Here is a 15,490-nt window from a genome sequence, read left to right as displayed (position 1 = left end):
AACTTTTCCAGAAGGTCAACATTATTCAACTAAAACAAAGTTACCATGTAGAAAGTTCTAAATGGTTACAAAAGGAACATGAATAAGACTCTCAAGGAGTGTTATCAACCTTGGATAAAAGGATCCTTGCACGCTGGGCTTGCGGGTAGACTTCAAGGCAGTGCCCATTTCTCTGGGATCACCCTAAGAACAGCAATCTTCTTATTCACACTCTTCACACTAAGGGCCAGTTGGGCTTCGTTTAATACAATGGATAACATGACTCTACTTTTCTCTTACGAACATCATGAGTTGATAAATAAGTGTTTAAGTAAAATATCTAGAAATGCCTCAAAATCTCTCACGACAGCTGTGCCCTGCCCTGGCGTTAATCACCAGCTTTCTCCTGAGAGAATGAGAGAGTACAGGCCAAGTCAATTATGAGCTGGACCATGTAGGGCATGGAGAAGTGGGAAAGCTTGTGCGAGGCAGGGTCTTAACTCACAAGGACACGGGCAGATCTTGGGGATTTTCTTCAAGAAGTGAATCGTCTCTGCTCTGAGGGTATGCTAGGCAGTCTGGGAAACACACACAGACACCAAAGGACAGACGCTGACGTGTGATGGATGGCAGTCGGTCCCAGAGAAAATGGCCCTTGGGCACTGTTCCCACAGCAATCTGAGACTTTCATTTTAGAGCTTATCAGAAGAGACCAGACAAGCAAGGCCAATGGCAGGAGAGTGGAACCCCGGGAGAGAGACATCTATTTGCATCGGAATTCTGTTATATTGTCACCTAAGCCATTCTCTGAATTTGAGCATTATCAGTATAAATTAAGAGGAGAAAAAGAGCAATACCAAGGCATAGCCTGGTAGCTGGTTTCGAGAAAGTTGCTGCTGATTTTAAGGAAAATGATGTCTGCTATAAAATACAGGAGGACTTTCATGCATGTGCTAATGGGAAAAAGCCACTCAGCGTATGTACTTGGATTAATGTCCTTTTAAAAGCTGGATGACACGGTAGGCTTCTTGATTTCACTTCACTAGAACGGGGGCTCCACTTTGCATTAAGCAGACCTGATGTGAAAGGAAAGCTGGATGCACTGACATGAAGTTATGAAACCCCTAAATATCCCCTGGTGATCGGCAGTAGCAGCTTGGGACCACACCACTACGTGCTTTTCCTTGTAACACACTGAAGTCCGCTGGGGTCGGGAAGGGGCACTGGGCATGTAACTTTCAGCGCCGCTGAGCGGTTGTGACTCCAGTGGAGAGTGGTGGGGCAGAGCTGCACTGAGTGATGGGAACCCACTGTCATTTGTCAGTAGAGGAACAACTATAACATTTAAGACATTAAGCTCCAGCAAATATGTCAAAGACATAAGCACCATGTTTTTATGGGAAAACTACAGATGTCTTGAAAGAAAACCCAAGCCAAACAGCCACCTGTAAACTCATATATGCAGGCCAGCTGATGTCTAAACAATGTCATTGTTCATCAGGCAGACGACTGCCCGGACCCTTCCATGGGTCTAGGGAGACAGTGGATACTCAGGATGAAAAAAGTCTATTCACCCTAAACTTAATGAGGTGAATGGATCAACTGGTTGACTTTTCTTCAGTAGAGATAGCCACAGAGGAATTTCCTGGGCTTTCTCTGTGTCAAAGCTGAATCCACTGGTGTTACATCCTAAGATGCCAGACTCCATCGTTCCTAGGAAAAGCAACTGCCCCACCCCAGAGCCAAGGACCCTAGACTCAACCCCACAGAGGGCATACTCACCAGCCTCTCGGGGTGCGTTTCGGCTTGTTGGCTTGGGTGGAGGGACGGGGGCCTGCTTACCAGGAGCCTTGGTATTTTTTTTAATAGGAGGCACTTCGTCACCCTTGGGGCTGGCCCCAGCAGTGGCCCCTTTTGGAGGCACTGGTGTTTTTTGGGGCTTAGGTTTGGATTTAGGCTTAGGAAGAGCTGGAGGAGGTGGAGCAGGAGCTGCCGGTGTTTCAGAGTGGTTTTCAGTGATCTCTACAAATGAGAAAGTGAACAGAAGCAGACTGATACAGACACACAGCATAGAAACAGAGGGAGCGAGACACACAGTGACAGTGATACACATGTCTGGCTGCTTGGCCCTTGGGAACCAGTGAGGTTCTGTACCAGAGACAGCGGGGTTTGGGGTAAAGAAGATCAAAGGCTGAAAGCCAAACTAGGGTGTGTTCTCCAGGTCACTAATCACCCTTGTGATAAAACAGGGTTGCACAAGTGACTGTGATGAGTTAAGCTGAGGATGTGTCAATGTCGACGGTTGGGGGCTGACACCAGCCTTAAATAGATGGGTGCTGGATGATGATGTGGGTAGGAGTGCTAAACTTTTTACAAAATTGAAGGGCCCCGAGAGTGGCAGAGCAGTGTGTCACACACTCCATCGTGGGGTGAGGGCCGACAGCACAGAAATGACTAGACTCACAGTGACCTCATACCCTCCGCTGAGAGGCTCGCTCAGGAGAGCTCATGCCCATGAACCTGCAAGGGATCTGTGTTCTGTTTCTGCCTCACTGTGCTCAAAAATCAACTGCTTTCTAAGCCAAGGGAGACTTTGTAGAATCTGGTACAGGAAGCACAATGCACTGAAGGATAAACTATGTTCTATTCTTTCAAAATTTTCTTAAGCTCTCCCAATGCACCAGCACAGCTTCCTGTTTTACAATAACTTCCTCCGACCTTTTCAGTGTCACAACTGTAGGTACTGGAGGGTGCAGAATCCCCGCAAAATACCAAATTCGTTTTGTAATGTAAACACAAGTAATGAGTTTGAAAACATAAAGGTTAAACTTCATTAAAAAAAAATCATACCTAAGAACAAAAGCCTCGCACAAGATTTTGAATAACTAGAGGAGTATTGGTCTCTCATTAAAAAAAAAAAAGTGGAGATGCTGAACGTTCATATATTCGTATCCTTATTTTTTTAATTAGTGACTGATTAAAATTAAAATACAGTTCTGGTCCAAAGAGCTAAGCAGCATTTCTTTAAAAATGGAGCACAATTAAAAAAAAAAGTAAGACAGCGTCAAGACAAGATTGAGACTTTACTGAGTATGTTCTTCCATTATTGAATGACCAAGAAAAGGTTTTAAAAGTGGATGCATCACATTTTATTATTATTTCTTTTGTTTCATTTCTCATCCGAGTGCATGTGAAGTGAGGACTCCCCACACCTCTTTTTTCTTTTACTATATACCCATCAAGCCACATATGTAACTATCATACAAATGATTTAAATTACAGTAGGTAATGAATGAAACTTTCCTTTTACCTTCCCACAACCATGAAACCCACCCCAGTCACTGCAGCCCAAATGGACCCCTCCTGCATCTGAACTTGACTGTACTCACTGTCTGAGCTATTTAGTCAACATTTATCAAGGGCTACTTGTATGTTTGCCTCTCTGCTTATAACCCTTGTCCCCTCAGCTAAGCGACTTATCATCTGTACTACAGTAGTGGCTGTCTCAGCCCAGCTGGTCCGAACCAGACAGCTACTACACCACAAAAGACAATGAGGGTTGAGAGCAACACAAGTTGACAGACATGGAAAACATTTTACTTTAGTGTAAAACGTATAAATACACATTGACTTGCTAGTCTTTTGACTTAGGGTAGAGGCTTGCTCTTTAAATACATCTTTGAACCTTTGGCGCATGCATGGAGAACCAGCCCAGTGACACTGTCCATGACGAGAGGCAGTCAGACTGATCTGCACCACTTGGTATCTTAATTCTCTTTAATGCTACAAACCCTCACATGTCTTCTCCTCCGTCTTCACAGCATATTATTGAGGGGTTTCTTTTTCTGTCTGCCTAAGATTTTTAAATTCTAAAGTTGTTCCCCCCCAAATCCAGCTTCCGGGTTTGGGAAGAAGCTGGTTTGCCCCGTGATAGTTGGGAATGACAATCCCGACGGGGGTGAGAATGCGCCCTCCGCATGTAAACTTCCAGCTGCTCTTGGAAAAGCCTGGTCCACTCCTCCTTCCCCTGCAAACTCTACCAATTATCTGGGTGTGTTTGCCATATGGCCAATGTTTGTGTTTACTCTGCAGTGATTCCTCGGGGGTGTGTGTGAGTGCACGTGTGCACGTGTGCACATGCGCACGCATGCATAAACAGTATGCTTTTCTGACCAAATTATAAACTCCTTTGATCCGAAATTTTATATCCCATCAAAGACAGTGCTCTAAACATTACGGCTCTTCAGTGATAGTGACTGATTGGTTGATAGTTATTAACACATGTTAGTAGGAAACGAACTCTTGTATCTCAGAAATAATGAATTAAGTCAAGAGGTAGTTTTTACTATTAGCACACGATCTGAAGACATGGCATAAACTGATGGCGTAGAGGAGTATTAGCTTTTCAAGAGGAGGTTAAGAAAGGGCTGCCTCTGCACTCTGGCTTGACGAGGCTACTCAGTCTCACAACAATGTGGAGGGTAGCTGTTGACTACACTTTTGGGTTTGCCTCCTCCCCCCACATGGAGAGCTGAGTCCAGCATATTTGAGACCTGCAGGACGCCTTTACCTTGTCTTGAATACACTTCTGCCCCCATGCCTTTCCTTCATCTGACTGCCTCCTGCTTGTCTCCTCCAAGTCTCAGTTTGGAAACTTCTTCCTCTACAAACCTTCCTGGTCCCCTTTGCAAGCTCCCTGGCTTGCTGTCCTTGGGCCTGCCAAAGCACTTTGCATCTTGTATTACAACTGCCCTTTTGCATGCTGGTCTCATCGTGGGCTATGATTCACTTGAAGGCAAAGGCCGTTTCTCATGCACAGCGCACTCCTGACCTGGCCCCTGTGGAGTCTTACTCATGGTAGACCTTCATGCTGATGCGGGGAACAAATGCATGTAAGTGACTTCTTACTTCATGGAAAGTTCTCTACAATGACTCGAGATAAAATATCTATTACTTTTCAGATTTCTCATATTTAATACCAAGCTATTTTAAACAGATTTTAGGTCAGTTTTTCTGCCTCATATATTTAAGGGCATTTATTGAAAAAGAATAATGGGAGACTAAGAGACCTGAAGGCCTTCAGGGAAAAGTCTCCAGCGTTAGGCAGAAGAGGCCCAAACCACCTCCAGCTGCGGAATCAGGTGCCTTCAGGAGCCCCAGAACCAGCCACGAGCCCCAGGTGGTAACTACCCACAGAGCAGCGTGGAGGCCACTTGCCATTTGTTTTGTCTTGACACAGATGTTTCGAACATTCAAGTACTGACATGCTGTCTTAGAAAGGGACACAAGCATCTGGGATGGTACGGGATGTGGTTTTGCAAATATAATCAATTAGATGAAAGAATGCGCTTGGGTAGCCTGGCTTAATGCAAAGGGAAGGAGAGTGTCACACTCCAAAACAAAGGGTGAACTGAGAACAGGGGAGGGTGGATGTGCATGGCAGTGAGCTCGAACAAGAAGTGACAGCAGTAGAGGAGCAGAGATAAAAGTGACTCATAGGTTTTTTTGTTTTGGGGGTTTTTTTTAGAATTAAACATTGTCTTTCCAGAGAAATGAATAGTTCGTCTATAAGGGATTTTGTGTTTAACGTAACACTATGTGATGTTAGTTAGGAGTGACATTCTTACTACTGTCAGGAAGCGGCTTCCACACGGAACGCTTCCCCTCACTCAGCGGGGCTCCTGGCGGGCGCACCGTCCACACAGCAAGAGGGAGGCTACTCTGTCTTAGTGGAGTGGCACCGTGTCCAGCCCCTCCATATCCTCATGTACAGACCAGCCAAGCAAGATGCTATCTCGGACCTTAGAAAAGAACTGAATGTACTAATCATCCCAAGTAAAGAATAAGAAAACAAAAACATCTCTCAAACATCCATGAACTTATGAAGTCTGCCATCTTTTTGGAACATCAAGGCTTGCCGGTTTAATTAACATAAAACTGTCAGCAACTTTTTATTAGGCTGATAAGGGAAACACTTCCTTTGAGGTCTGTCCAGACCACTGATTGACATTCCCCAAGGACCACGCAAGCACTAGAGATGGCACTGTTCCATAATGAAGGATGTGATTCTTGAATGTGAAAAGGCTGTACCAGGGACAAACCACAGATGGATCTGAAATGTAACAATTTGGTGAGACAGGACAGTGGGACTGAAAAATAAAAGTAAAAAGATATCACTGCATTAATACTTTCAACTGAATCCTCTTAAAATCTATTTAGGTTTGTTTTCTTTTTATGTTCCAGAAATATCATTAAAAATGTTAGTTAATTTCTCATAATCAGTATTCTTAAGCATAATCAGAATCCTTCAATGGAAAGACTTAGTAAAGCCCCATGAATGCTACACTTAATATTGAATAAAGCAAAAGAATAAATTTCCAACGGACTATTAATAGAGGCTTCTAAAATTTTTAAAGGCTAATTTATATGCAAATAATCAGGGGTTATGGACTTCCAGAGAAGATGATTTTAAGCTACGTCTGTCAAATGTTCTTTTGTTCCCTTTACCTTTGGAGGATTTGGGTCAAGAACAGAGGAAGAGAAGTTTGCTTCCAGCAGTTTCTAAGAGTTCTCAAAATGCCCAGAGAACCCAAACTAGGTTTAACAAATTTTTGCCATCCAGCTCCAAGGCAGACATCATAGAGCAAGAAATAGCCTATGTCCTGAGGATTCATTTCTATGCTGCATGAAATCATCTAGACTCTCCCAACAAAGCCTCCCCTCACGGGAGTTTCAGTTCAGGTTTGCATAAGTATGAGACTTGTGGGTTCCTGCAACCATGACAGCAGTGGTATAATCAACAGGAGATGTAACCAATCAGTGACCAAGAGCTTGTTAACATTCTAGGGGTCCTTGATAGACATGTATTTTGCAGTTACACAATCTACCATGGTATTTCACTCTAGAAACTGAAGTCTCTAAAGAAGCCTTCAGGGAATGGCATAACTGCCTCTGGCATATTCTGAAATTTCCAACTGCACAGACAAATCATGGAGCAGAAGCTATGGCCACTACAGCAACCAAAATTCCTGGCATTACTGGGAACTATTCCTGGGTCTCTCTCAGAAATGTCTGAACCTGGACCAGAACCACAGTTTTGGGTGTGTGGATGCCACCCACTTCTAAAGAGGCCATGTTGGGCTGAAAGAGCCATCTTGTTTTGATATTCCTCCAAACTGAGCTGCTAAATTTGAAACTAACCAGCAGAGAAAGATGTTCAGACTGTTGGCTTTTTTTTTTTAAAAGAAGAGACTTGAGAAAAAGGTCATGAGGAAAGGATAACATTCCCAGACATCTTAAACGATTGAAGAGGCCGCCCATTCTGATGCTCTCTGCTAATTAGCCCCCTTTACTGAAAAATTAAATGATGTGCTTATACAATGGATGTATCTATCTGAGGAAATCATCCAATTTCTCTTGGCTAGTTCTCATTTCTCTCCTCTTTGTGTTTGCAAAACCCCTCTCTCTCCACTGGTCTTAGGGTAACTGTTTGGAGCCTACAACCTGATTCTCGACATTGAGCTGTATTGAAGTAAAAGAATATGGGGTTTCGCTTGATTTTACCTTTCTTATCTTCTGCCTTTTCCTCCAGAGGTGGTGGTTTTTCGGCTACAGAGCCATTACCTTCTTCAGATTTTACTACATTTTCCTCTTGGGTAGATTCCTCTCCGATGGGTATCATGTGCCCGTTTGAATTTTCAAAGTTAACTGTTACATCTCCATCTAAAAATGGGGAGAGAAACACCTAGATGTCTAACTTGATGGCTTTCTTAAAACCCAGTTTTCCAGTTACTAGGACTGTAGGGTTCAGGTTTAGGTTTCAGTCCTGGGAGCCAAATACATCCTGCAATGTTTCCCCATGTTTAACTGAATAATTCATTCAAACGAAAGAGCTAGAAAATTCTTAGTCTTGGGGGAAGCAGCTATGGAGGGGGTATCCAGAAGTCATCTCAAGGGAGTAAGAATGGTGAAGCTAATTACAAAACACCCCTGGGCAGCTGAGTCCCTCTCTTCTTTGGCTTAGTTTTGGCTGAAGTCAATACTTAGGAGCCTCTTTGTCATTCAGAAACTGAACGGTAAAAGGAGGAATCTGAAAAATGGAATAAACGTTTTAACAAGCACCAAACACACAAGGTGAATGCAAATACACAAATAACATGAAATGCAGTTACACATACAAACAATCAGTGGGAGAATATGAACATTTCCAAGCACCACTGTCTCCACAATATTACATCCATGAGATGTTAACTTTACACAGTAATATAACTGCTACTCTTTTTCAGGGAAAGATGGTAATAAGTAGATTGTATTTTCATCTTCTTATTTATAGAAATCTTAAAATGTACTCAGGGAACTGAAACACGTAACTGACAAAAAAGTCTTTAAGTCGGGCTCATAATAATTTGAAAACATTAGGGAAAAAAATGTTAAAAAAATAAGTACGGAGGAATTTTTAAGAAACCACAACTGAAGTTAAAATTTAATGTTATCTAAATCACAAATAACCAATTTAACACTTCTGAATGTTTATAATCCCTAGGAGTTTCTAAAGTGAAAGAGATTTTGCAAAAACTCGTAATTCAGTGATGATTGATAATTTAACCCTAGTTCATACCAGGAAAACTTTAAGAGGCTTTGTAAAAGAAGAAATTAATGAAGTTTTTACTTAACAAACTTGAAAAAATGCATGATTAGAGCTGATTTTATGCAATTTTTGATTGATCTTATTTTGGCAATCAATCTAAAAAAGAGACCATCTTCCAATTTTTCATTAGATATGATTGAATTGCTTTGGCTCGACAATAAAATCCATTGGCCTTCTTGACAAAAATAAGCATGGCATTTTAAATAACTAAAATACATATCATGGATTTACATTATGCTTAAAATGAAAAAATTGTTCCTTAGTCATGTAACTTCCAAGTACCTATAGTCTGATTCCTGCATAAAACTAAAATAGACAATAACTGAAGGCAATGCCATTGCAAGTAAATCTTAACTATTTCAGGAAAATTAAGGTAATGACTTTTTAAAGATCATGCGACAAACCAAAAAGAAACCAAAAGATTCTTATTTCTTATTACTGGATCCCAAGAAATTTACTATAAAAAAGGAGAGGAGACACAATACAATGTCCAGGTATTAGATTAAAAAAATAATAGAAAGTAATCTAAGAATGGAAAATTTCAGACAAAACAGAAAACCGCTTCTTCACATAAAAATCCTCAGTTTTTAGGTAACTCACATATAAATTTATCTTTGTTTTCTCTGACTTTAGATGGTAATAAAACATGGTAACAAAACAATTCTATTTTAACCATTATTACATTAAAAATTCATTAATAGATTAAATAACTAATTTTTAAAATTCAGAACAAAAAGCTAGAGAGAAAATTAAATAATTGTGGCACAAGAAGAAATTGGATTATTACATGACAGAGAGAAGCAGTCAACAATGTGGAAAGGTACTTTGAGATATGAAACAAAGCTGAAGTATAGGAAATAACTGTAGAAAAAGGAGGCATGTTTGTAATAGATACGGAATTCAAGAACAGAAGAGAACTGGAGTTAATAATTAATTGGTGTGTGTATTGAAAAGGTTTTCTGGTTTTATGTATTATTTTAGAATTAAAATAAGTGTAAGTCCTTGATATAGTTTATGTATGTAAGTAAAACATAAGCTCAGCAAAGGAAGACAAGACAAGACGTTGAGCCGGACTGCAGGTTACTGGAAGACGCCCACTCCAAATCTTATCGGAGCATTTGTATGCAAGGAAAGGAGAAAACTCCGAAAAGAGTCCTAGGCTTAAAGTAAACCAAGAGATAAAGCACACGGAAATCAGGAGCATGAGCGTGTTTGAGGGGTTTCCGCCTTTCTGGTAAACAGCTGTACTGGGGATGGAGTTAACAGAGAGAAGAAGAAAATCACTTAAGAACAAAAGGTAAGTGACTCATTAGAAGGTTAAAAAGGACACCACGGGAGAAAAAGAAAGGAGGCTGGTGGGCAGGCGAAAACATTTACATGCCTTTATGTCAAGGTTAAGGGAGAAGGCAGAAAGCAGAAGGAAAGAACCAGAAGTTAAGGACTAAACTTGGACTAGACCAAGGACTTCTCAGGAGAGAAGACAAATCACAAAATTTTCACATTAAAATTAGGGCTTGGTGTGAAAAAGCTCATCTAAAAGGGATAATAACAGCTGGGAGTGAAGCTGTGGAGTGGGATGGGACGAGGTCAAACCCAGGGTAGCTGGTGCGATTTTACAAGCCTGTCTGCTCCACTGAACAAAGGGCATAACTGACAAGCACTGTCAAGAGCTCAGGCAAGGTCAAGCACATCAGGGTGAAGAATGAACCTCTGCTGGCAGAAGAGAGGAGGTTGTCACCAAGCACAGCGGCTTCCAGTCTCTGTCTAGAGCTGAAAACAGACCGAAATTCTCAAGATAATTGTTTTTGGAAGAATGACAGAAAACTATTTTCTCTTTCTTGGCTGAAAGAGGGGAAGGACTCTATTTACAATAAGCCTCAAAGAGAACTTCTAAATATTACGTAATTTCTATAGCTCTATATAGGGATCATGCAAAAAGTGCAAAGAAAAACTCAGTAACTGATGACTTCCCAAACACTAAGCCTACACCTCTACGCTTAAGGTGGTTATTTTATGTTTTAAAACTTTTAATGCTCTGCAATTAACATCTGTTCTAGTCTGCAAACATCAAATAAAAAAGACCAAATAGAGTCAAGATTTCCAGAAGGTAAGTACATGAGATTGTAATTCATCTTGCAAATAGTTTAACGGATTAGGCAAAATAAAAATCAAGCAATTCTAAATATTTTTTAAAATTGACCACTGCCACTTGTTTTTAGAACAAGTGAAATACCTTTCTAGCTACACTTTTAATGGGCTACAAAAGCGGTCTTTAGTCTCTATCTTTAGACTCATTAACAATTTCAATCATAAGTTTTTCCATTTTTTTCTTTCTTTAAAATGTTTCCAAATAAAGGATATCACCCCATAAAGGTGATTGCCCGGTGCTGAATTTTCAGTGGACACATAATTTCTCTGCTACCTCCAGTGAGATTTGAGAGGGGGCAAGCTTTGATACTGCAAGTCCAACTTCAAGTGCAAAAATGCTGAAGATGTACATTTTTTATTTCTAAAAGTTTCAGGTAGAAAATGAATAGCATCAAAGTAATAGAAAATTAGGGAATACTTAACGTTCATTCATAAAATGGAGTGAGAAGAGTATAATTGGCCAGAAACTGAAGTAAAACACCTAAAATTGCGAGGGCTCAAGAAAAGTGGCATTATTCACTCCAGACTTTACATTCTTTGAAGCAAGAGTACAACAGTAAAGCATCTCCTAGCTCCACTCTAGAATTAATCTAATGTTGGAAAAAGTGTGTCATTTGGATTTATAAGTAGTAAATGCCAAAAGACGTTAAGCTCTTTGCAAGAAACATATATCAGGAAAAGAGAAGCATTCATATTTCAATTCCAAATTAATAGCATTTTCTTTGTGCCCATAAAAGTACAATAATAATATCTTACCCCAGTAAATGTTCAGGGGGGTGGAGTGGGAGAAGGCAAGAGGTAAATCAACAGCGTTGCAACAAAAATTTCCTTTAGTTTTATAGTGGTGGAAGCAATGAAAGTTATTTGGTGTTATTTATTTGCAGGGAAAAAAAACAATCTTGGTATCTTCTTTTGAGAATCTAACTCAGTTTCCATCTAATCCTTTTCTTTTTGAGCAAGAATTTCCCCTTGGGAGGAGGACAGAGGAGGAAAGGGACAGTTAGAAGGAGGGAAAAACAGTCAGAAATAATCATTGTTAGTGAAAAGGTGAGAAACAAGCAGACCCAAAGAAATGAAAAGAGAACAATGCTGGGAAAACGACTTGAGAGAACGCGTAACGCAGGTTAATTTAATTTGCTCACTCGTGCCTTGTTGCCTGCACATTTGCACACGTGTATTCTAGACTATAAAGGACAAGAGGCATGTTTACCATCTCTTTTCTCTCTCTCTTCTTTTACTGATGGACGTAAGAAGCCAAAAGGCATGAGCTGAGCTAAAACTGAATTTACTCAAACAACTGAGTTTGCTTGTACAGAAAGACTGAAGCTCAAGAAAAGGGAAGTCACGTAAGCGTCTGTATCTTATCTGTATCTCCAGCCACAGTAGCTTTGTAAAGCTTTCGGTTTAGGGTAACATATGGTGAGGGACTCACCCAGAAGGCCATTGAATTTCTTCCCTAGAATACTTTAGATTCTCTGTAGCACACAGAGGCTTCCCGAATTAAAGCAAGATGCTCGGAGTGTGGTACCCACTGTTTAATCTCCCAAAGACCATGATCATCTTAAATTTCAAAAGAAAAGGAAAGAAAGGCCAAAGAATGAAGGATCACATTATTTGAAACGTATGATTAATTTCCTCACCTTGATCAGGCAATTCCTTAAGAACTCCCCTTCTTATCAGCTCCTCTCTACTTTGTCTTGTAGAAATCTTCCTTTCTAATACTTTTAAAAAGAATAAGCACAAGTAAGAATCAAGTCATGGCTTAAAATAATTATGAAAAACATCCCAAGTAGAATTGAGCACATTCATTCTGTTCACCTGAGGGCTCAAACCCCAGTTTTTCAAACCATGGGATTGGAGCCAACATTGTTAGGACAGGGCAAACGACGCCAGCCCACGGTCAGAAGCTGAGCCACTGTGCCTCGTCTTCCAAATGAGGATATTCAGACACATTATCTCATACCAACTGTGCAGCACCAAGGCTGCTTCTTGCTTTGAAATACTCCTTTCTTTAGTTATGATGCATTCTAAAACACAGCCTTCTATGAATGTTTCAATGCATGTAGAGGATACGTATGCTTACATGAAAAACAAACTTTCAGTTGACACACAAATAACTCATCTGAATCCCAGGACTACTTTTCTAGTGTTTTCTTTCTCACACCACCTATTTCAAAAGTCCAACAAATCAGATTTCTGTAATTCTTCTTGCATTTCTGTAACTCTTGCATACTCACAAACTCTAGAGTGTTCTGGTGTCTCCGCCGACAAATCCCAAGTCTTGGGAGGATGAAGTTAATTCATGCTTTCATAGCATGTAAGGGGATGGGAATCTCAACACTGATGCTTTCTTCTGCCGGAAGAAATCTAAATTTCTGGTACAACTTCAGAATGGAGCTTAGGAGCTCAGGGTGGGACTTCAGCAGTATTCACCTTAGATGTGTATAATATTAGGTCCTAAACCCTGTAGGTCTACATAACCACCAGCTCCATTCCCCACTTCCAGGGGCCAAGGTATGTAACGTGAAATACAAGGTCATACCACCTACTAATCCTCTGAGCCAACATTCCTCAAGGTGTGCTCTGCCAAATTATTCTCTTTAGATGCCCCGTTCAAAAAAGCACCTTGACATACAAAACAGGGCCAGAGAAGGGGTTCTTTGGGGAGAAGGAAAGGTACACTGGTGGAGAGTGGGTAGCCACAGCAGGACTAGATTCTAACCCTCCCTAAAATTCCTACCTCTGGCTTCATAATCTGCAAATCCTAGTCACCCTCGACAACATAGTTTCAAGACCCAAATGAAACCCCATCACCTCAAGCCATACCCTGACACACATTAACAGAGCTCGTGATGGCTCTAAGAGCATGTTTTTTTGGGGGGGGGGGGGAGTTGCTCCAGGTGGCCTGAGCAAGGACACTTCCGGGGAGAGAGAGGGAGGGAGGGGCGTGTCTTGGGCCGGGAGCTTAGTGTTAAGCAATGACATGAGCCCCAGAATAGCAACACTTAGTCTCTCTTGAAGAAATTGGAACTTTTCCCCCTTTCTGGTAACTAGGACATGTGTATTTTGTTTGCCAGGAAGGTCAGAGTAAAATTCGGTATTTATCACAGATTTCATATGACAATTCATGAAACTGTTTCCTCCTTCTCAGTGACCTGACTTCATTTACATTTTATTTACAGCATATGTGCTCTTTGTTCGTAAGTTTCGTCAAACTTTATTTTCTATGGCTAGAATCAGGATGTAAACAAACAAGAAAATGAATGAACGAATGAGTGAGTGAGTGAATGAATGAAAGGTCAAAAGAACAATTAGCATCTCGTTAGTTCACATGGAGACACACGCAGAAGCCCCCCCTTCCTTTACGTCACTCACCCACACCCACTCCACCGTGGCTTCCAGAAGCAAGTGACAACGGCTCACTTAAATGGTGGTGATTGCCAAGGACAAAGTTAACTGGGTGTGGAGGGCCAGCGGGAGCCGCTCTTCTATGTAAAAAGAGTGCTGTTACTTATATACAGCTTCAACTGTTCAGGCTTTGGTCAAAGAGGAGGGAAGCCCTGTCAGCACAGGAAACCAGACGACACCCACGACGCTGAGATCATGCAGATGGTTCAGAAGCACCCTGACCACCAATCTCCCGAGGACCGTTCAGACCCGTTCACGTCTGACCGGGCTCCGAGGGCAGGCCAGCCGCTGCAGACCTCTTGCCAGGTCTCAGCCCTGACTCCTGGGGGTGGACCCAGGGACTCCAGGCGGTGATGCTGGAGGACGCAGGCGACCCTGGGCGCAAGAACGAGGCCACATTCAGGGAAACTGAAGGCACTGCTGAATCAGAACATGGTCTTTGTGGCTGCCTCCCCCTGGATCTTAGGAAACAGGACTCCTCATTGTTTGCTGCTCTGGTCAAGTGGACTAAAACACACAATAGTTGTCAGAAGTCCTGGATTCTAGACCCACTACTTCCACAACCAGTTGTGTGCCGTTTGGCAGTGTCTTCAATTTCCAAGGCCTCTGATCCGTTACCTGTAAACTGAGGGATGAGATTCAATGATCGCTAAAGGACGGTGTGTCCATCTCAAACACTGTGTGATCCTAGACTGTTAATCAAGGCCACTGTGTGATCTCTGCTTGGGGTACCTTTAAAGCACCAAAAAAATCATCGGAGAGCCCGGAACGTACCCCGCTGTGGTTTCTGCCCTTTCCTTATAGATCCCAGAGGATGCTTTAGTTTTAGTGTTAAGTTTTCTGTTGCCTTAATTCTAACTTGATCTCAGCTAAATAGCCCTCCTCTTTCTTCCCTGTAAATCCTGGAGCTTTGAAGCGGCAGCTTGGCTTCCTGCCAAGAATCAAACCCGACAGCTTTGTTCTTTGCTCTGCCTCCTATACAGAGGCCCAGAGAGGAAAATGCCTTCGGCTATTTGTTTGGTCTTTGGCTGAGGGCATTTTTAACACATAATGCAGATAACTGTGTCCTGGGCCAAGGGGAACAAACTGCAGGCCACTAAGCATGGAAGGTATGCTGTCGGGGCACCAAGCTCCAGCCGCCGCTCTCCCAGAACAAGTATCGTACTCTTCATCTTTAAAACTATGTGCCTCATGTTTATAGAGTGTCTGTCTGTTTGCAGAACACATTCACTGGACACTTTTTCATACGCTCAGAAGTGTTCTGTGCTGGAATGAATCGGAGAGGTCACTCGAGTCCAGCGTGCCTCA

General features: G+C 41.7%; 1 protein-coding gene across 3 annotated transcripts in view; it reads right to left on the bottom strand.

Annotated features, from left to right (window-relative positions):
• Nucleotides 1-15,490, bottom strand: part of PHACTR2 (phosphatase and actin regulator 2) — a 115,174-nt gene that overhangs the window by 46,447 nt on the left and 53,237 nt on the right. The window contains exons 3-5 of one of the 3 annotated variants that reach the window (XM_006197757.4): nt 12,415-12,495; nt 7,543-7,701; nt 1,762-2,001 (exon numbers count right to left, since the gene is read on the bottom strand). In XM_006197757.4, coding sequence (XP_006197819.2) covers nt 1,762-2,001; nt 7,543-7,701; nt 12,415-12,495 — 480 coding nt within the window. The remainder of the gene's footprint in view (nt 1-1,761; nt 2,002-7,542; nt 7,702-12,414; nt 12,496-15,490) is intronic. The other 2 variants (XM_015247198.3, XM_015247201.3) reach the window with 2 other exon arrangements.

This window comes from Vicugna pacos, chromosome 8, assembly GCF_048564905.1.
Source record: "Vicugna pacos chromosome 8, VicPac4, whole genome shotgun sequence".
NCBI lineage: Eukaryota > Metazoa > Chordata > Mammalia > Artiodactyla > Camelidae > Vicugna > Vicugna pacos.
This window is presented reverse-complemented; position numbering and strand designations above follow the sequence as displayed.